General features: G+C 56.3%; 9 protein-coding genes; 6 read left to right on the top strand and 3 right to left on the bottom strand.

Annotated features, from left to right (window-relative positions):
* Window positions 1-3,437: 3,437 nt before the first annotated feature.
* Window positions 3,438-3,620, top strand: CHC_T00007718001 (hypothetical protein). Its single transcript, XM_005711413.1, has one exon. The coding sequence runs from the start codon at window positions 3,438-3,440 to the stop codon at window positions 3,618-3,620; it is 183 nt and encodes a 60-aa protein (XP_005711470.1).
* A 1,133-nt stretch (window positions 3,621-4,753) lies between these two features.
* Window positions 4,754-6,299, bottom strand: CHC_T00010066001 (alcohol dehydrogenase). XM_005711412.1 is given in 3 exon segments: window positions 4,754-5,045; window positions 5,046-5,327; window positions 5,448-6,299. The coding sequence occupies 2 exon segments, from the start codon at window positions 6,297-6,299 to the stop codon at window positions 5,046-5,048; spliced, it is 1,134 nt and encodes a 377-aa protein (XP_005711469.1). The 3' UTR covers window positions 4,754-5,045.
* CHC_T00007716001 (hypothetical protein) lies at window positions 6,036-6,428 on the top strand. Its single transcript, XM_005711411.1, has one exon. The coding sequence runs from the start codon at window positions 6,036-6,038 to the stop codon at window positions 6,426-6,428; it is 393 nt and encodes a 130-aa protein (XP_005711468.1).
* Window positions 6,429-6,951: 523 nt separating this feature from the next.
* On the top strand, window positions 6,952-7,707 carry CHC_T00007715001 (hypothetical protein). Its single transcript, XM_005711410.1, has one exon. The coding sequence runs from the start codon at window positions 6,952-6,954 to the stop codon at window positions 7,705-7,707; it is 756 nt and encodes a 251-aa protein (XP_005711467.1).
* Window positions 7,708-8,555: 848 nt separating this feature from the next.
* On the bottom strand, window positions 8,556-9,575 carry CHC_T00007714001 (hypothetical protein). XM_005711409.1 is given in 2 exon segments: window positions 8,556-8,789; window positions 8,790-9,575. The coding sequence occupies 1 exon segment, from the start codon at window positions 9,573-9,575 to the stop codon at window positions 8,790-8,792; it is 786 nt and encodes a 261-aa protein (XP_005711466.1). The 3' UTR covers window positions 8,556-8,789.
* Window positions 9,576-9,787: 212 nt separating this feature from the next.
* Window positions 9,788-11,527, top strand: CHC_T00007713001 (hypothetical protein). XM_005711408.1 is given in 2 exon segments: window positions 9,788-11,236; window positions 11,237-11,527. The coding sequence occupies 1 exon segment, from the start codon at window positions 9,788-9,790 to the stop codon at window positions 11,234-11,236; it is 1,449 nt and encodes a 482-aa protein (XP_005711465.1). The 3' UTR covers window positions 11,237-11,527.
* A 630-nt stretch (window positions 11,528-12,157) lies between these two features.
* Window positions 12,158-12,763, top strand: CHC_T00007712001 (hypothetical protein). XM_005711407.1 is given in 3 exon segments: window positions 12,158-12,265; window positions 12,454-12,684; window positions 12,685-12,763. 2 exon segments carry the CDS (start codon window positions 12,158-12,160, stop codon window positions 12,682-12,684), a joined length of 339 nt encoding a protein of 112 aa, XP_005711464.1. The 3' UTR covers window positions 12,685-12,763.
* A 1,437-nt stretch (window positions 12,764-14,200) lies between these two features.
* CHC_T00007711001 (hypothetical protein) lies at window positions 14,201-17,100 on the bottom strand. XM_005711406.1 is given in 2 exon segments: window positions 14,201-14,550; window positions 14,551-17,100. 1 exon segment carries the CDS (start codon window positions 17,098-17,100, stop codon window positions 14,551-14,553), a length of 2,550 nt encoding a protein of 849 aa, XP_005711463.1. The 3' UTR covers window positions 14,201-14,550.
* A 443-nt stretch (window positions 17,101-17,543) lies between these two features.
* On the top strand, window positions 17,544-19,682 carry CHC_T00009306001 (TPR repeat-containing protein). The gene has a single exon (XM_005711405.1). It carries the CDS (start codon window positions 17,544-17,546, stop codon window positions 19,680-19,682), a length of 2,139 nt encoding a protein of 712 aa, XP_005711462.1.
* Window positions 19,683-20,467: the final 785 nt, after the last annotated feature.

Genomic DNA, 20,467 nt, shown 5'->3' with positions numbered 1-20,467 from the left:
TAAGGAATATCAGGACGACGGAGAAGACGACGAAGACCAGGAGTATCTTGGAGAAGGAGCCCTTGTCGCCTTTTCAAAGCGTTGGTACGAGAAGAATTGCCACAATCGGATCTCCCCGAGATTCTCCGTCCCACAGCGCTTCCATCCTCTACGCTCGGTTGGGTTTAAGCCCGAATCGATCGATCACTACCAAACGTTTGGGTCAGGATCAGCTAGCACAGGAAGAGAAGAGGAGGCAGCTAACCTCTACTGTACAGCAGCTTACACAACTACCGTCAACAACACCCTCGTGGACAGCCTCACGGAGCTCATCCAGAGAATCGAGGTTGTGGAGGCTCTACCGGACGACCTCCAAGGACCGGTCCTGGAGGTTTTCGAGGCGATCTCAGACGCCCAAATCGCTGTATTCGGCACGTACGAGCTCAACGCCTCCCGCTACGAAGTCCTCTGTGGACGACAAGGAGCAGCTGGAGTCGCCGACCCCGAACTTCTCTCAACTTTCATCTCCCCGGCTGCCGGGTACAGTATCGCTGGAAGGCAGGCATTCCGGCAGCAACAGCGACAGGCTGTCAAATCGGCGGCCATTCGCGCCGGGAGGCGAACAGTCGGGATCAAGGACCAGCTCAGCGGTTCGACGCGCGCTGCAGGCGGAACTGGATCAGGCAGCGGCCGCGGACGCACTCGCATCGAGAGAGCAGGTCGTGGGTCCACAAGAGGAAACGCGCAGGGCGGCCACTCCGCCCGTCGGGGAGGCAGCAGGGGAACTAAGTAATGTTAGCCCCATTTGTTCGCGTCGGAGCATCCTACGCGGAGTGGGAGCGGATCGGAGCCAGCCCGTGGCTTTTACGGCAGATCAGGTTCGGGATTCAGCTCCCGTGGAAATCGGAACCCAGATTCCAATCCCGATCGGCGTATTCCCTCGATCCGGATGGCGCCGACTTCGCTTCGAAGGAAATTCAGAGGTGGCTCACACTGGGATTTGTGAGGAGGGCGACGCCCGTCGAGACCCAGGGGCTCCAGGGGGGAAGACGCGTCTCCCCTGCATTCGTGACCACGTTGGCCCGGAAACCGCGGCTAGTGGTGGACTATTCCGCGCTCAACGACGCCCTGGAGCAGCGAACTTTCAGGATGGATCAGCTAGGGGACCTGGCGGCAGTTCTCCATCCAAACGATTCCCTCTTCAAGGCGGACATCAGCGACGCGTATTACCACCTGCGCCTCCGCCGGCGCGACCAAAAATGGCTGGCATTCAGGGTCGACGACACAATCTACATCCCTCTCTGTCTAAACTGTGGCCTGTCCGTGGCGCCATGGTTTTTCACAAAGGCCATGCGGCCCGTCGTCGCCTTTCTACGCAGGAGAGGGCACCGCGTATTCGGTTATCTGGACGATTTTTATGGCGCGCCTCGGAGTTCTACCGCTGGGGCAGCAAGCCCGTTGGATACGCAAGCGTTGGGGCTGGAATTCATGGAACTATTCTCAGGGCTAGGTCTCCAGCTACATCCCCACAAATGCGACTTTACCGGGCGCCGCCAGCTGGAAATCTTAGGGATCGTGGTCGACACGTCATGCGCGCTGTTTCTTCTAAGCGCCGCAAAACTTTCCAAGATCGAGACGCAGGCGTGCCGACTACTGCGATACGCGTCACACCACCGTCGTTTCGTAAGGATTACCGACATTCCTCGCTTCGCTGGCCTCGGAAACAGCGTCAGCGCAGCCGTGATCGACGCCCGCCTGCGCCTGCGCGAGTTGTTCGACTCCCTAACTGGGTCCGCAACTGGTCGGGCCCGCCTATCACACGCGGGCATGCGGGACCTACAGTGGTGGGCTCGACTCAGCACAAACCCGCACCTCGGTCGCATTTTATGGCCAGCCCCAGACGCCTTGGTTTTCACAGACGCCAGCATGGGTGGCTGGGGAGCGACTTGGAACGGCATGGTCCCAGTGTCAGGCTTCTTCGACGCCTCCCACGAGGGCAGCCATATCAACGAGTTGGAGCTTCTGGCGGCCCTGTACGGCCTGCGCCACTTCGTTCGACACGCGCGTACCCGGCAAGTCGAGATAGTCACCGACAGCAAGGTAACAGAAAATATCGTGCGCAATCTCACTTCCCGCTCGCCTCGCTTACTCTCACGACTACGAGAGCTGCGGGCACTATGCGAGGCACACGGCGTCACACTCTCCACGCGCCACATCCCCTCAGTGGTCAACACTTGGGCAGATCGCCTTTCCCGACGCAGGGACAGTCACGCTTGGTCTCTACCGCCAACCGCCACGCGCCTGCTGGGACGTCGCTTCGCTCAGCGCCTCGACATCGTCGACGGACACGACCTCTCCGGCTATACCCCACGCTTCACCAACCCAGTCGTGCTGCCTCGGCCCGCCTTGCTTCCAGTATGGGTTCGGTACCTACAGAAATTAGGTCGCGGCGTGCTCGTCGCACCCTACTGGTCAGGTCAGGCTTGGTTTCAGTCCGCAATTGGCGCCGGCGCCACAGTCCTCAACGTCGAGAATTTCACGCCGCCCTGGCCGACCGTCGCCCTATCGTTCTGCAAGTCGCCGCGCGCAGATGGACTCTCGAGGGCTATCGCGCTGCGCAGGCGTTGATGCTGCGCGCTGCGGGGGCTGACACGGCCGCACACCTTATGAGTTCTGGCTACGCCCGTTCGACGCAGGGGAATTACCAACGACACTGGGATAGATTCGTGACGTTTTGCACGGCACACTCGTTGGCCGCTCTACCCGCCTCCGGCAGCACCATTGCATCGTACCTCGGATATTTATTTGAGAGAAACACCGTGCGCGGCGGATCTATCCGTCCGTATTTGGCCGCAGTGGCTGCCCAACACATCCGCGAAGGCTACGGAGACCCCACAGATCATGGAATGGTTCAGATGGCGCGTCGCGGCTACGGCGCTCAAGATGCACGCAGAGCCACCGGGACCCCAGAGCGATCCGCGCCATTCCCCGCCTCAGTCGCCGAGACCGCTCTTCGCGAAGCCCTTGCAGTTCCCTGGCCTATTCGCTCCGCGCGTGACAGCCACACACTCCGCCAACACGGCCTCGTTGCACTTACGTTTTTGTTATGCGCACGCCCCTCGACTGTGGCTGCCTTGCAACGATGTGACATTCGACTTACCCCATCCGAAGGACAACTACAGTTACGGCGTTTCAAGTACGCCGAGACCGGCGTTGTGCCCCGCATCGCACTTCGAATACCCTTCTCTGGGCCCACGGACCCATTCGCTACCTTACTTCGCCAGCTCGCGCACCTTGCCACCCAGTCGGACGCCCACTTGTTCCCCCACTCCACCCGACGCGCCGCTCCCGCTGCTCCGCAATTTTTAGCCCGCACTGTAGCCGCTCTTCTCGCATCCACCGGGACCCTCGCCCCTCTTGGGATGAAATTCACCCCCCGCTCCCTACGAAGCGGGGTAATGTCGGCAGCGTACGCGGTGGGCCTCCCGCTACCACTCCTCATGAGGCTCTCGAACCACACGAGCCAAGAGGTGGTGTTGCGGCATTACGTCGATACGCAATGCCGCCGCACACCTTCCGCTCGCTTGTTCTTCGAGCGCTTTCTGACCTCCGGTGCTTCTCCGACCCAGGCTGCCCCATGATCATGGTGCAGTCGCGCATTTTGTGGCATCACTGAGCAGCCGGCCCCCTCGCGAGCGTATCCATTACGAACGGTATTGTGGAATCACCATGTAATCCCCCAGCGCTCATTGGGGCAAGGGGGGAATCTGAACGTGACCGTCACATCACGCAGTCACGCCACCGCCGCCGTCGACCGCGGCGGTGCTTGAGGGAATACTGTATTTCAGTCCCCCGAACTCCCATTGGGGACGTGCTGCGTTCGGCAGTCATTTCGCTTCTCGCTTTCCCTCCCGCCATCCCGCGTCTCACCGGCTGCTCGCAGCCCCTTTCGGCTTCTTTCTGTGTCGTTTTTAGAACGCAACTAGTGGAGTGTGTCTACATGTCTACGTATCTACACGGTTACACTCTCCAACCTTCGACTCCAATTAAAGAATTGTGTCATCAGGCATCACTGAGCAGCCGGCCCCCTCGCGAGCGTATCCATTACAGTAATTATTTCGGTCCCTCCTGATAATTCTATCCGGCTGTCGCGACACATCACACAAAATCACATTTAGAATGTAAAACTTTACGGTGGTCTGCTGCCCTTCATGCCTGGAGGGAGAAAGGCTCACCAGTACAGAACGGGTACAGTATTACTGTACCTTGCAGTATCTCAGTTCTGCCGATAGATACTCGGGCGACTTCAGGCTCCATAAATTCACCCTCTTCGGAATTTGGATGACCATATCTGTTCAAGAGCTTGAGACAAAAGATACGGATGCCGCGTTGAATAACGTGCGCACCATCAGTGTCAGAATCATACCGGTCCCCCCGTGGAACATGACACACTTCGCATTCGCACAGACAACACCGCTTGCGAGGGGCCGTCACATTCGACCACGCCCTGCCTGTTGCCGCCATCTTCACGGTCAGCGAAGGCGTTTCGTCGTCGCGGTCACAACGCCACTAAGACGAAAAAACAGCTTGTCTACCTTGGCCCTGACCACTGTTGTCGCTGCCGCTGCAGGGGGACCCTCAATTGCAGTGGGGAGCGCTCTTTTCGGGTGTCTTGGCCTTGTCACAGAGGCACCAGTTGCTCTTATCGCACTCGCAAGCGGAATCTCCTCGGCGCTTGCTGACCTCATCGCTATTAACGTCGGAAGCTCGTCCTTCGACAAGGGAGTTTTGCCATTCGTGATATTTGCCGTAGGTGCCACTGTGGCTGGCGTTATAGAAAACACAGATGGACCAGCAACGCAAGCTGTCCAGCCGGGCAGTCGAGACCAGCCTGAGATTGAAGAAGGCTGTCCGAATCCTGATGTACAAGAGACTATTTTTGGCGCCTGGGACAAGCAGCTGAAAGGAAGAGATACCAAGGGCACTGACGGAAAAGATATTTGAGCATCCGATTTTGTACTGTCAAGCTGCTGCAGTCTCCGTTCGTGGCAGGTTTACTGTGCCTACTACTTGGCTTCGAACAAAACAACTCCACGGATGTTCTTCCCTGAATGCATGTCTTCAAAGGCTTGGTTAATATCCTTGAGTGGGTAAGTCTTTGAAATCATTTCATCAATCTTAATATCTCCACACATGTACTCGTCAATCATGCCAGGCAACTGAGAACGGCTTTTCACCCCACCGAAGGCAGACCCTCGCCACACCCGGCCGGTCACTAGTTGGAATGGTCTGGTACTGATTTCCTGGCCAGAACCTGCCACACCAATAATGCAGCTCTCTCCCCATCCCTGAAAGGCAAGAAAAGAAAATCTCATCCGTTAGTATCGTAAAGTAATCAGGGACTCTCGCATACATTGCAACCGCTCAGGACGTTGCAATGCAGTTCGCGACCGTGAATCTCTTCTTACCTTGTGACAACTTTCTAGGGCCGCACGCATCGTTTCGACTTTACCGATGCACTCAAAAGTGTAGTCGAATCCACCACCGGTCAACTCGACAAGTACTTGTTGAATAGGCTTACTGTGATCCTTCGGGTTGACACAAACGGTAGCACCCAAAGTCTCCGCCATGGCAAACTTTTCCGGATTTGTATCGATACCGTAAATCGCCTTAGCACCGGCCATTTTAGCTCCCTGGATGGCGCTCAGTCCTACACCGCCAAGCCCGAAGACCGCCACGGTCGAGCCTGGTTCGACCTTGCAGTTGTTTCTCACAGCACCGATTCCTGTCGTCACGCCGCAAGCCATGAGACAAACCTTGTCAAGAGGTGCGTCCTCGCGAATCCTGACGACTGAGATGTCTGCCACGACCGTATACTCAGCGAAGGTCGAAGTACCCATGTAATGATACAAATCCTTCCCCTTGCACGTGAATCGACCGGTGCCGTCGGGCATGACACCCGCCCCTTGCGTGGTGCGTATCTTCTGGCACAGGTTAGTCTTTGGTGACTTGCAGAAATTGCACTGACCGCATTCCGGGACGTATGCCATGATGACATGGTCTCCAACGGATACATTGGTGACTCTTTCCCCAATGGATTCAACAACTCCGGCACCTTCATGACCCAGCACGGTTGGAAACAAACCCTCGGGATCGGTGCCACTAAGTGTGTACGCATCTGTGTGACATACACCCGTGGCAAGCACTTTGACGCGGACCTCGTTTGCTTTCGGGGCTTGGACTTGGATCTCTTCGATGACGAGATCGCTATTCGGACCCCAGGCGACCGCAGCACGGCAAGTGATAGTTCCAGCTGTCATGGCTTCAATGTGAGACCAACGTTTACCTGCTTTTGCAGATGTGAAGAAGTGGTGAACGGTGCAGCGTGGGGTAGGGCGGATAAATCTGAGGAGATTGCGGTTCGATTCGAGAGCATCGCATCGAACTGAATGAAGGGTAAACCATCAAATTGCTCCTGATTTTGACAACTTTCATGGATCAAATCGTTTAAAAATAGTGTTTGGTCCCAAAGTATGCTGCTCGGAGCAGTACCCTACTCTCTCACCACGCCTGTGAGGCCCTCACCCTGCTATGCACGCCTGTGAGCTATGGAGTGTTTAGCCCGCATCTGTTATGTCTAGCGACTCGCTTTTCATGAGGGAAATTCCCCTCTTGATAATACCAACAAAACTGATCCTCTTCGCTGGTAGTGTCGTGAGATACAGCACGGCGAATGCCTGCCTTTCGAGCCGCCCGAAAAAGAGATGTATCTGTCTGTCGGTAGACGCAGAAGAAAGGCTAGGATAGCAACGTCCAGCACGTTCCGAGATCGTGCACACAGAGACAGCTCAGGGCAAGCGACAGCCTTCGAAGCTAAGCAATCGATGGCAAGAGTGCAAGGGGCGGCAGCGCAGATGGAAGCGACGAATAGAAGTGGAAGCAACCCGTGAGGTTGGGCGTTCTTAGATCCGCATGTCACTCTGCTGTGGAAAGCGCCAGTGCAACAGACGGATAGTATTGTACACAGCGAACGTGCTAGCCGCTCGTATCGTTCTAGATTTACAAAAAAGAAACTCGCATGGAAAGCACGGATTCACAATCCCAACGCGCGACCTCAGTTGGCCCCGCAATAACGAACTTGGCGTCGACAGCTCACGTAATTGTAAACAAAAGTTGGATATTGAAACAACTGCAAAGCTTATCTCGCGTACAAAACGTGCAATCCACGTTGATGTCCCAACCGCAACCCGCGCGCATCATACAACCCCCACCTCCCCATACGCGCCGCAAGTTCACCCCCACACACTGTCGGCAGCATTCGCGGCGTCACGTGGTGCGTTTGGATACGGCGATGACCTGTGTGATCTGACTGGAGCCGATGCCCTTGCCATCGATCTTCATGTCAATGTTCTTGAGGAAGATTCTCCAGATATCGTCGTGGTTACGGTAGTGTCCAATGACGCCCTTAATAACGGCTTTGGTGCGGACCTGCGTGGCGAGGGCGTCAAGCATGGCGCGGCTGAAGTGGTCCATGACGACGTCGCGCAATTCAGGAGTGAAAAGCTCTGCCGTGACGAGTTCGTCCAGCGTTTCCTCCAGGTCCTGTCCGAGCAGCGACAGGCGGTAGTGCTCGAAGGAGCCGGACATCGTGCTGAGAACTTCGCGGGAGGTGGGGGTGGGGGAGAGAGTGTGCGGGGGTGGATGCGGGGAGAAGTGAGTGACGGCTGAAGGGGTGCGGGAAGGACGGAAAGGTGCGGAAAAGGTCAAATGCGGGCAAATGGGGCAAGTGCCGGCTGTCATACTGTATGATATTTCTGAGGCCTTTGCGTTGCAGGACAGCTCAGCGTGACGGCCCCATTTCTAGATCTCCTCCTCAGCACCACCACCCTCCCCCGGCAAAGCTCCTCTCCCTAGGATCCATCCCCGAACCCCACAGCCGCCAGTGCCTCCCGATGACCAAGGCCTCGCGCCTCGCGATGTCCTGCGCCGCCTTTGGCGTGCACGTAGCGGGCATCCCTCGAGCCTCAGGTGCCTCGCTCACGCGTGGCCGCTGCCGGCCGCGGCGTGCCCGGGCTTTCCCGGTCGCCTGCGAAGAGCGGGCGCCAACCGCCGTCCCAGCGACGCCAGCGACGCCAGCACCAGCGGCGCCAGCGGCGCCGCTGGAAGACCCGTCGCTGGCGGCGCTGCCGTCCCTCTCGCTGCCGCCGGGCACGGCGTCCGGCGCGCAGGCCTTTCTGGATGACATGGCGGAGCGGCCGCAGTACTACCTCAACGTCACCGGCGTGGTCGTCGGGCTCGGGCTTTCGGCCGTCGTGCTGTCGGCAACCATGGGCGCGCTGGACGCTATCCCGCTCGTGCCGGATGTGCTCAGGATTGTCGGGCTTGGGTATGTGTTTTGGTTCCTGAACAAGTTTTTGTTGAATGCGGGGGAAAGGAAGAGACTGGCGGGGGAGATTGATGAGTTTGTGGACGGCGTGAAGGGGGATGTGGTGGAAAGGGGGATCGAGGCGGGTGGGGAGGACGATCGGAGGCTCATGGTCGAGGGGTTGGAGAAAGCAGACGCGGATTTGGTAATGTAAGACAGGAGGCGGAGATGTACATTGCCAAAGTATTGGCGGCTGTGGTGTAGCGATTGCAGGAGGATGAGTTTGTACGGGCAGCGCCATATTTACATATTTACTCGGTGCTAAGCTAGCACCACATCGAGCGCACTGCGCACTGCACTGACTGCCGAAGGCTTGCAAGCTTTCGGAGGGCGTGCAGCCAAGACGTGAGCAATAAAAGGCTTGACAGGCGCGATGTGGATAGCTTTACACCGACTTTGGCTTCGGAGGAGCAAAGTAGAAGCCTTCGTTAGTCTTCCACACGGTATTGGCGTTCTGCCTACTCGAGCCGCTAACCTGGAGCTGTCCCGGAATCGGCTCACGAAACTTGAGTCTAGCATCAGCGGCAAGCCACTTCCCCCCCTCCTGATGCTTGAACCGCACGTGCTCGAAGCGCTTCCACTGCGCGGCGCCCCTTGCGACGCATTCCAGGACCCAATTATCGGCGGTGTCTCCATTGAACCATCTGCCGTCCTTCTGCAGGGCGTACGCGCTGACCTCTGCGTCGGCGTTCATCGGGGCGCGATGGTCGTGGCTGTGCAGGTTCTTGCCGGTGTTGAGATGCTGCAGACGGACCCAGTCGCCGCATTTGACGGGCTCGCCGGCCAGGCGGCGCGCGGCGCCGTGCGCCGCCTTCACGATCCAGTACGAGTTGGAGTCGCCCGCGTCGTGGAAGCCCGTCACCGACTGCTGCCCCGAGCCCGAGCCGTACGACACGTCGTGCGAGTGCAGGCGCACGCCTGTCGGCACGTGCTCCAGCTTGATCGTCGAGCCGTACGTGACGATTTCGACGGGCTCCTCGTCGTCGCTGGCCAGCGTTACATATAGATGCGAGAGCAGGAGAAGGGCCAAGGCGGCGGCTCTGCTCTTCGGGGGGAGCATGGCGGGGGAGGGTGGTGTGGGGGATCGACCGGGGCGGCGGGCGGAGGGGGGGGGAGGGAAATCCAGGGGGCGGGGAAAGTCAGAGGGAGGGAGGAGGAGAAATGTACTCATCAATCAACTGGAAAGGTGAAAAGGAGGAAAAAATGGGTTTGTAAAGCGATCATAACGCGGCGGTATCTTACACATCGGAGGATTCTTCGGGCGGGAAGACGAAACGGCGTGGCAGGACACTGTCCGGCAGCGAGCAACGAACCGCCGGGGCCGCTGTCCACCGCCTCCGTCCCTTCATAAAATCCCCTTCTAAATCCGGCCCTCCCGCCGCCATGTCCCCAACTTCCGTCTCTTCCGACGACGACTTCTACGACGTCCCCCAGTTCGTCTTCGTCCCCAAGCACAAGACACATCTCTCCCCCTCCGCCCCCCGCTCCATGGAGCCCCAGAAGCCAAAGCCCAAGGGCAAGGGCGGCCCCGGGAAGAAGCGCTCCCGCATCAAGCCCAAGTCCGACATCAACGCCCGCGAGGCCACCGTCCGCAGCCTGGACCATCTCGGCCTGACCGCGCGCCCCATCTCCTCGGCCGCCAAGCCGCCTCCGCCCAAGCGCGCGTATGGCCGCGGCAAGCGCAAGCTCGGCCGCAAGAAGCCCGACGAAGACGACGCCGCCGCCAGCTCGGGCGACGAGTACGCAGGCAACCTGCTCGACACTTACATCGGCCAGGTCGGCGCATGCCGCGCCCTGGGCTTGCAGGCCGCCGACGTACTCAACCTACACGCGTGGCGCAGGTTGACGGAGGAGGAGCGCGATTCATTACGCGCCCATCTCCCGCAGTCCTTCTCGCGCAAGGAGAAGGAGGACACCGTACATCGCCTGCTGCAGGGCGACTCGATCTATTTTGGGTCGCCGCGCGATCGCATGTTCGACGCTGTGGCCGCCGGATGCACGCACCCCAGGGTCCGCCGCTGGCGCCTCCGCGTCACGCTGATTGAGCGCAGGCATCACTTGCTCACGCTGCGCGAGTTCCATGACCGCACCGTCCGCCGCTTGCTCGCACGCAAGGCCTGTATCGAGGTCGCGCAAGACTCGTTAGCGGGGCTGGCCGCCGTGGGGGGGAACCTCACCAAGAAGGGAGGCGCCTTGCAAGCCCTGCCGGGGCGTATCAGTGCCACAGCAGAGGCTGCCGCACAGCGTCAGGTCAACGAGTGGGATGCAGATCGCTGGCGCAGGGTCCTGGACTTTCGTAACCAGGAGACGCAGCGGTATAACGTCCCGGAACGGGCGTATAGATATGAGAACCCATGGGGGCAGTCGATCGTGGGGCCGCTTAAGAGGGGTCCGGCTCTGGATGGGGGTAGGCCGAGGGAGCATGTTTTGTTGCGGAATGAGCGCCCTAGTCATGTCACCATTTTGTGCATTGTGCGAGATGCGGCGTCGCGTCTTTTGAACAATCGCGGCACGAGGGCGGACATTTGTGATCTGCTGAGGGATAGCCAATACCTACGGGAGCATGCGACGTTTCAGCAGTTGAACACGGTGGTGTCTGGCGCGCTTGACCGTCTGCACTATGAGGAAAATGCGCCGGTTCGGTACGACGCTGAGACTAAGGAATGGTGCTACCTGCACAACGATATGGATGTGCATGATTTTGAGAGACCGGTTTGGGCGAGAGAGAGTAACGTCAAGCAAGATACGGTGACATTGCACTCAACGCGCAACTCGACCAGTGCTATTGTACGAAGCAGGCCGAAGAAGAAGAGGAGGAAAAAGATGTCATGATATGTATGCATCAGGCTCGAAGGTGCACTTCCGTTATTTGGGTTGCGGGTTTCAAAGTGACGATCTTGGCGTCGCCTTCTGGTACACTCTGAACGGCCCTCCCATAAGTTCTTGAACTTAAAATATGCTGGGCAACATAACTTAAATGTTTCAGCAGCGTACGATATTAGAAAGCGTAACCTAATTTATCCGTCGCGCAATGGTACTCACTAAAAAGCACGGCCGGCATCACTTAACCGTCATTGCTAGGGATGCGTTTCTAGGAACATATCCTCAAGCTGGCAAGTTTGTCTTGATCTTTTGCTGATTTGAACTGTCTGCGGCCGAGCCGAGATGGCTGCAACACTCCTTAGCAATACTCTACGTAAAGCTCAAGCTGAGTCTTCAGCACATCACCATTTCAAATGTTCTCTGGTCAATTGAGAGACACCCTTGTCCGTAGTGGCGTGCCAAATGAAGCCCTTCATAAACGAAAGAAATGACAGCAAAAGTGGTGCTGAGAAACACCAATGTGCTTCGCTTCCTGCTCGATACTTTCTTCATTTTTGCGGTACTTCAGTACTGTAGCCTCGTGTACCGCAGATTCTATCTCTCATTACTGTAATGCGGTCATTTGTTCTGCTCCACCGCCACCCCACTCTATTCTGATGAAACCAACCGGATGCATGACTGGCATGTGCTCGTTGGCCGCAATCTTCAGGGTTAAGGTTTCCTTAGACGAATAGCATGCCCATAGTAATTGTAACTACTCTCTGATATATGTAGTTCGATGTCCCGATAATTTTGGAAATTTTTCGGCGGGTCGCCCACAGGCATCGTACAGAGATCCCGACGACCGCCGCTCGTCGACGTGTGCATCTTGGTCAAGAGTAATTTACGACCTGCTCAGATCTGCCCACCGACCTTTCCCTCACAGTCACCATGGCGCCCAAGCAAGGAAAGTCCGCGCAGAATTCTGCCGCAACGGCAAGCCAGGCGGCTTCTAAGAACGCCAAGGGCGCGAAGAAGAAGAAGTGGTCCAAGGGAAAGGTAAGTTTCCCGATCCATTGCCGCGCATTCGCATCTCATTCGCATCTCAGTCGCATCCACCCCGCCGCGCATGACGTGATAGTTCATGTGCAATTGCGCCCTCACGAAGAAGCGGCATCCACGCGAACCTAATGATGTACTAAACAAATTCCCCCCCCCCCCCCACCTCTTGACGCCTCTGTCCGCAGGTCAAGGAGAAGGCCAACAACCTCGTTCTGTTCGACGAGGACACGTACGAGAAGCTGTACAAGGAAGCGCCCAAGTACAAGCTGATCACGCCCTCCGTGCTCGCCGAGCGTCTGCACATCAACGGCTCCTTGGCTCGCATGGCCATCAAGGAACTCATGGCCAAGGATGAGATCCGTATGGTGTCGCAGCATTCTTCTCAGCTGATTTACACCCGTGCTACAAACATTTAAGGGCAATATCAACATGTAGCGACCGCGTTGTAGAGCTTGTTCAACGCGCTGGTAAATGTTGTATCGTCTTCCTGTGTTGCATCCCGGCGCTCTTGTTGTGCGCTCGCTCTTGCTGTCACATCGGCATGTTGCCTTAACTGCGCGAGCAGACTTTGGTCTAATCGGTTTTCTAGTTGAACCGAACCGAAGCGCTTCGAAGCGAAAACCTAGAACGGCCCCCTTAACCTCGCTTGCGCTTCGATGCAGCCACTTTGCCCTCAGGACTTCTTCTCGTCATTAACGTTCTCTATGACTATACATCGCAGGACGTCAAGCCAGCTACTCCCGTCGAATTCTCAACGTACTCGACCCGCATCTCGTCCGCACGAACAGCGCAAATCCCACGACCTTCTGAAGCACGGTAGCGAGACATGCGGTCCCGTAAGAGGAGTACGTGCCGCTTTCGCTCGTTTGCAGCTTTGCGTTTCTCGAACCTTGAGCATGACCATATTCTACAACTCAACGGCTGCAATATCCCCGCTCTGTCTTGTACTGCGCTCTTCTTCGCTTCTAACCGTTCTCTACACCATTCTTCTCGTATCACCGTCAATTCCACCTAGAGGCTCACACAAGCTTAAGCCGCAGTGAAGTGCGACGTTCTGCGAGAAGAAGGCGCCCACCTGGAGCTTGGTGGAGAGCAGTCCGATCCGGGGGAGACGATCTGGAGCCCCGTCGACTTTCGTCAGAGTTTTTTTCATCTGTGGCTTCCCCTGCAGGTTTAGATGAGACCAGCGTGCCTCGTCATGCCCCTCCAACTCACACATCAGAGCATGCACGTCAGGGGGAGAACAATCCCGCACATCTTGCACCACTTCAACTCGATGAGGTCGAAGCGCAAGAGCCTTTCGAAGACGTTTCGTCTCCTGTGACACCAGCTGCACCACGCATGACGGAAGCCGAGGTCCCCGATGTTAGGGGCTTGCCACCTAGTAGCTCCCAGTTGCAGAATCCAGATGTTGGTTGTATAGCTGAGGAGGAAGTTGGTGTTGAAGATTCGGCGGAGAGAGAGGAAAACCCCCACTCAAAGCTGCCCATTGAGGTGGCGGGGAAGCGGGCTCTTACCTTGTCAAGCCGAAAAGGCACGTCTTCCAGTCTCGGAAGAGAGAGTTGGGGGGTGGACTGGTTCAGTGCGGTCCCTAGTCTCGAAGCAACAGACGGAACTGCTCGTCTGCGCTCCGAGACAGTTGAAGAGGGCGTACATGCCCATGTCCCGTCCTTACAAGTCCGGGATTTCAGACCTCTGCGTGTCTCTGGAGGAGCTCGCTCTGAAGGAACAAGTCCATACGCGAATGGCTCTTCGAGCTGGGCATGCGAAGGAGAGGAAAAGTTTCTTATTACGAAGCGCTCTCAACTAAAATTTGTCTCTGTTGAGACACCGACAGGATTTGTGAAAATTGCTATCGGTCTATTTGCTAATTCCGTGTGTGCAGGAGAGCTTCGAGTTGAACCACGAATGTCAAGCGGTGTCCGTCGTGCATTGAGGGGAGATGAGTTTTACTGCATTAGTCATGGTATCCTACAACTTGAGATTGGCTGGAGGCGTTTCATGCTCGCTGAGGGAGACTTCTTCGCCATCATGCGCCACACTTCTTTCGAAATATTCAATCCAGGGACGGAACTTCTTAGAATTGTGTGGCTTTCATTGACGGACGATTAAGATGACCGTTCCCGGGAGCCCTGCAACCCAGATACATGCATCTAAAACGGAAGACGCAATCATACCCTGACACCATACTGAAGAATCTCGTTCAAGTGTATTGAGGCAAGCGGTATATCAACACACCAACGACTAGCAACATAGCCTCAAAACATAGTTTGCACTTTAAATCACGAATCGTGTGGTCCTAACCCTTGTAAGAGTTCTCGTTTCCTTTTCTCTTTTGCGGCGAGTTTCTCTTCTGCAGTCATCGGATTCGAAGAGAGAGCCGCCTCCCACCCGCTTTCTTCTTTCATAGGAGTCGCTCTGAAAGGGATCGGAACAGCTGGTGCTGGACCACTCGGTAAACGGATTCTCTTGGCCCTTTCGAGTGCAGCAAGGGCCTCATGGTCGAACTTAGGGCCCGCATTTTGATCTTCAAACTTGCGTTTCAAGCGAATCTGATGCTCTCTCGCCTTTTCTTCCCGAGCTCGTCGTCTTTCCATGAACTCGTTGAAAATTTTCCGCACAGCGTCTTCGCCAGCGACTGAGTGAAGATATTTAAATGCTGTTCTGTTCTTCCATACTTCCGCAGCAATTTCAAATGTACTATCTGCCGATATTTCGTTCTTTTGCAGAAAGTCTTCAAAGTCTGCGGTGGCAACACGCAGTTCCTTTTGCCGCTTTTTGCTTTCTTTTCGTTGCCTATCAGCGAGTAAAGCGTCGACAACTGGTCTGTCAAGGCTTTCTATGAGCTTGTCTAGGCTTGGGACCTTTTGCAGATCCTCCACTGTGGTAGCATCTTGAATGTCTATCTTCGCGTCTCGAATCAGTCGTTTGAAATTTTCGTGATGCCTGTCAACCCTCTCCTCGAACAAAGATTGCGCATCCGCATATAAATCGGGAGGTCTTGCGTCCAGCTCGTCCTCGGGAACAGCAAAGCTTTCCCTTGCAATTTGGTCAGCCACTTCCTTCCATCGAGCTGCGATGGGAATCCTGCCATCAAGGATCATTCTCTCAACGCCGCTTCGGAATTTCGCCCGCCGCTCCTTTTGCAATGCCCGTCGTGCCTCCCGCTCACGTACTCTTTTCTCGTGGGCCCACCGTTCGACTGCTCTTCGCCAGTCCCGAGTGATATCTGCTTTGTCGCTGCTACTGACAGTCTCAGAGCCTGGAATGGAATTCAAGAATTTGTCCAGTTCTCGATATGGCGTTCTATCATTGAAGAAAACCTGGACTTCCTTTCTGGACTGCCCATCAGCTGAAATATCACCATTTGACGCGTCCTTTATGGCAGATGCCTCAGAAGGTTTATCCCCGTCTGTTTGCTTTTTCACCTCCCTGGTGGGCGGCAAAAGAGTTGGGTCTACCCTCTTGTCGAGTGCCGTCCGCATCCTCACGATACATTCCTTCCTACGTCTTGCACGTTCCCTCTCTCCACTCCTTGCTCGAATGCCAAAGAAACTTTTCACAAGAGATGAGCGCTGACGCTCATCAACAGCACGGAATCGTTCGTCTAGCTCAAATACTCTCACTTTTTCTGGATCGCAGTGTTCCAATTTTACAGTAGCGATCGGTTCTTTCGCGAAAACCTCTTCCATCAATGTGAGCAGAGCCTCGGACTTTGCTCGTGTCTTCAGTATCGACTGGCGGCGCGCCTGCTTAGCGCACTTTTGCGTCCATTTCAACCAAGCATGTTTGCGAAATCCGTACTGCTCAATGACCGTGTATCGTGGATCACCTGCGCAACGACTCATAGTCTCCAGCCATGTTGACTTCTCATTAATACCGCGCTCTCGGAGGAATTCAAAAAAGACGTTCTCGCGCTGCTCATACGTTTCTAACTGCATCAACTCTGGAGCCTTGCCCCCGTCTGTATCTTCCTTGCCACCAGAGGATTGTTTCCTGATCTTGGCCCGATTGAGAAAGTAGGTCTCCGCTTGATGGTCCGTGAGGGTCTTCCCTTCCTGCGATCGTGGTCGTCTCGTAACGTGGTCTCCTTTCTTTTCTGCTTTGCTCTTCCCATCTTTTCGCTCTCTCGATCGCGCGATAGCCTCCCTTAAATCGGTGACCGGCTGCCTGTCGACGCGTGGCCGTTTCCTTTCCCCGGAGGCGCCATGCCCCGCAGGTTTTGTCCAGGATGTTTCCCTTGTCTTAGCGTTATAATAATACGTCCTACCATCTGGCGCTGTATGCTCCCTCCAATCGTCAACAGTTGGCGTAGACACAGGCGTAATCTCCGACGCCGTCCGCTTCCGGCTCACCTCCGCCGATACCGTCGGTCTATCCCACCTCGTCTCTCTCGTTGCCGCATGGTAGTAATACACGCGTCCGTCCGCTGCCGAATTCTGCGCCCAGCCCTCCGGCAACGGCTGCGGTTCCTCTCCCTTTTCATCTGCCTTCTCCTTCGCGGCCGTCACGCCCGGCATGTCCGCCGGCCGTTCCCATTGGGTCTTTTTCGTCTCGGTATTGTAATAGTACACCCTGCCATCCTCGGCGCGCGTCTCGCGCCACGGCGAAATGTGCTCCTTCGCGGGCGGAGCGGCGGCTGCTTGCGGCGCGGCGGATGAGGGATCCTCCCACGATGTTTCGCCCGTCGACAGCGAGTACCAGTACGGGCGTCCATCCTTCGCAGTAGCGCGGGCCCAGTCGGCGGCGGGGACGCGGGGCGCCGGGAGCGACGGCGGCACGGACGCGGCGTGGACGGGGGCGCGCGCGGGGGCTTGGGCGGCGGCGCGCATCCAAGCGGGGCGCGTGAGCGCCATGCCACGGCCGCGACCGCTCATGTTTGGTGTAGGCGGTCAGAGAGGGAAGTGGGAGAGAAGCATGCTTGCCGCTGCTGACGACGGTGGCGAAGGGGGCGTTGAAGAGAAGAGCGATTGGGAGGAGCGCACGGTAAGAGGATCTGGAGGCGAGTATGAGTGGAGGGTTTGGAGATTAATTTAATTGGTTGCACTGGAAACGAAATTCTTGATGGCTCCCGCGCTTGGTTCAAGTTTGAACGTTTAATTTCCCGCATCATCGCCATCCCCCCCGTGCTCCCATTCCTAAATGCCCCCTTGAACCAACCCCCCAACTATCCCCGGACCCGTAAGCGCCCCACGCCTTCCGCATCAGCCTCGAACCCACCGCACTCACCGCACCCCTCCCCGTCCCGCTCCCTGCTACCCCACGAAAAATCGCGATGGCCGTCGTGGAGGATGCATACGATGCCGAAAGGCTGTTGCGCAGTGCCGCAGAGCACTCACTGCGCGCCTTCATCGAGCCAAACGCCACCTTCCTCGCCGAGCGTCTCCATCTCATGTTCCCCTCCCCTTCCTCAGCCCACCTCCTCGCCACTGCACATCTCCGTGAAGGAAACTGTTCGCGCGCTGCTGAAATTCTCAGGCCCGCCTCCACTTCCGAGAATCGCTACCTCTACGCCGTCTGCCTCGTCCGTATCGGCACCCCGGACGCTCTACGAGACGCAGAGGCCCAGCTGCGCGGCCCGCAAGCACAATTAGATCTCGACCGCGCTTCGACGAGCGTCGCGCCGGGAGGCGCCGCGGGACTCCATTTGCTCGCAGAGATCTGTTTGCGCACGGGGAGGAAGGACGAGGCCGCTTCCTTGTTCAAGAAGGCCATTAAGGCCAACCCCACCCTTTGGGTTGCCTTTGATGCTCTCGCCAAGATGGGAATCGTCGTCGCTGCCGAACGCGTCCTGGGTACGGGCGGGGACGCTGAGGCGATGCAACGATTGCTGTTGCAGCCGCAGTTTGACAATGCAATGTCTGCTGGAGAGACCCCTAGAAGAAAAAATCGGCCCACGCGAGACCGGCCCCTCAGCATGCCTTCTGCGAGGCAGGAAATGCCGAATGGAAATGCATTCCGCACACCAGCAAGGATGGATGTCAACCAGTCAACCTTTGTCACTCCATCCCCGATGCCCGCCAGCACATGCAATTTGAACACTCCCGCGGCTCCAATGCAGACGGTAGGCGCCCCAGCCAGGAGAGCGAACAGGAGAGCGGCTGCTTTGAACAATAGTACGCAACAGCTCATCCGGCACAGCGGTGCTGGCATGGAGGATTCCCACGTGCGCAATCCGAATGATCTGTTTGCAACCCCGACTGCCACTTCAGCGCTTCCATTTGCAAGTGGAGAAGTACGCGATAGGCATTCTTTCAGGGGAGAAGTGCAAGTGAAGATACCGAAAACGCGTAGCGCCATTGCGAAAGAAAGAGATGTCTTGCGGTCTCGACAGCCATTTGAAGACTCCCAAATGGAAAGACAACATCTAGGCGCAATGGACTTAATACGAGCCCTTGGTCAGATTGTCTCCGAGCTTGGGCGATTTCGATGCCAGAAGGCACTCGATTTAACAGAGCGTTTACCAAGGGTGCATCGACATTGCGGAATGGTTTTGTCCATTCGAGGTCGCGCGTTTTTGGAGAAAGCCGAGTACGCCTTTGCTGAAAGGGAGTTTTTAGAGTCGCTGAAAAACGAACCTACACGCATGGATGGAGTCGTGGAATACTACTCAACGGTGTTGTGGCATTTGAAACGGGAGAAGCAACTGTCACAACTTGCAATCAAAGCGCAACGCGTATATCCCATTTCATCAAGCGCTTGGTGTGCTGCTGGAAATTGCTTCTCGATGCAACGCGATCCAGATGCCGCCCTCAAATTCTTGCAACGAGCAATAGCAACTTCAAAGGCCCCGAACGCCTATCCATACACATTGGCCGGTCACGAGTACATGGCAAAAGAAAACTTTGATTCAGCTCTTTCGGCTTATCGTCAAGCACTGCATATTGATGAAAGAAATTACAAGGCTATGTACGGTATTGGACAAGTACTCCAGAAGCAAGAAAAGTTTGCTCTGGCTCAAAGCCACTTCCGGAGCGCTATTCTGATTCATCCCCTAAACGCGAATCTGCACTACCATCTTGGCATGGCACTCTCGGCAGCTGTTAACGCCAGCAGCACTACCGATAGGTTTTCGAAGAGCACCAAGCATGCTCTGATTCCAGCCCTAGCAGAGTTCGAAACGGCAGCGAACTTGGACCCCGCAAATCCTGTCCCACGGTTTGAAAGAGCTAAGATTCTTGTCGCTCTGAAACGCCTCCCAGAAGCACGTCGGCAGTTGGAGAGCTTGCGAGATTTGCTACCGAAAGAAGCAGAAGTGTATTTCGAATTAAGCCGAGTCGCAAAGCAGATGGGAGATATGAAAACGGCATTGCGTTCCATAACTATCGCGCTTGACATTGAGCCAAAAGACCGAAAGTACAAAAAGGCACTTGAAACACTCAGCAGTGAGATTGACGCCAACGGCATTGCATAGGCAAGCATCATCTTCGATCTTGTGGGGGGATACAAACATCCCTCTGCTTCCAACTGGCTCTACCATATACACACAAGACGAGCGCAATTTGCTGTGCCTACGAGCGTTCTTCCTTTGTTTTCGAGGAGGCGCAAGGCTCAATGGGAGCATGCAATGCAGCAGACCATGACAGCCATCGCAATGCCTTTGGCACGGAGCTGTTGGGGTCGGGGTGCTCGTCATGCTGGTAGAAATAACCTTCCGCCGCAAGAGGGTACTTAATATACGACGCTGACGCAGCTGCGTCGGCTGATTCATCCGCTGCTTGAGCAGAAGCAGTTTCGAGAACCACCACTGACGATTTGTACATAAGCAGATACCAACTCGTGTCAGTAAATATTTCTCACACTTTTCCTGGCCAGAAAGCGAAGTGCAATGGTCGACGTACTTGTGCTACCCTCCGGAATGCGGAGGTCGCCATGGCGCAGAGCCCTGCCCCGAAAACGTGTCATGGGGTCTGGGAATGAGCAAAAAGCGCGCGCTGTCGGAGCCGGGCCATCCGTGTGAATAGAGCATGGAAGACGATGGGCAACTCGCTTCGTAGTACCTGTTGATTCCGTTATGCGCACCTCCATCTCACGAGGTTGTGAAGGTTTTCGTACGAGGTTGACTGTGAACACGCCAAATAAGCGGCCCGAAACCGTTGATCACCTCTGCTGCAGCTCTGCGCGTTCCGGCAGCGATGATGACGGCTCACTGACGCATGCGCGGGGCTAAAGATGTGCTTTCGTTCGAAGCAAGTTGGC

Source organism: Chondrus crispus, genomic scaffold (genome assembly GCF_000350225.1).
Source record: "Chondrus crispus Stackhouse genomic scaffold, scaffold_82, whole genome shotgun sequence".
NCBI classification, from domain to species: Eukaryota; Rhodophyta; class Florideophyceae; order Gigartinales; family Gigartinaceae; genus Chondrus; species Chondrus crispus.
This window is presented reverse-complemented; position numbering and strand designations above follow the sequence as displayed.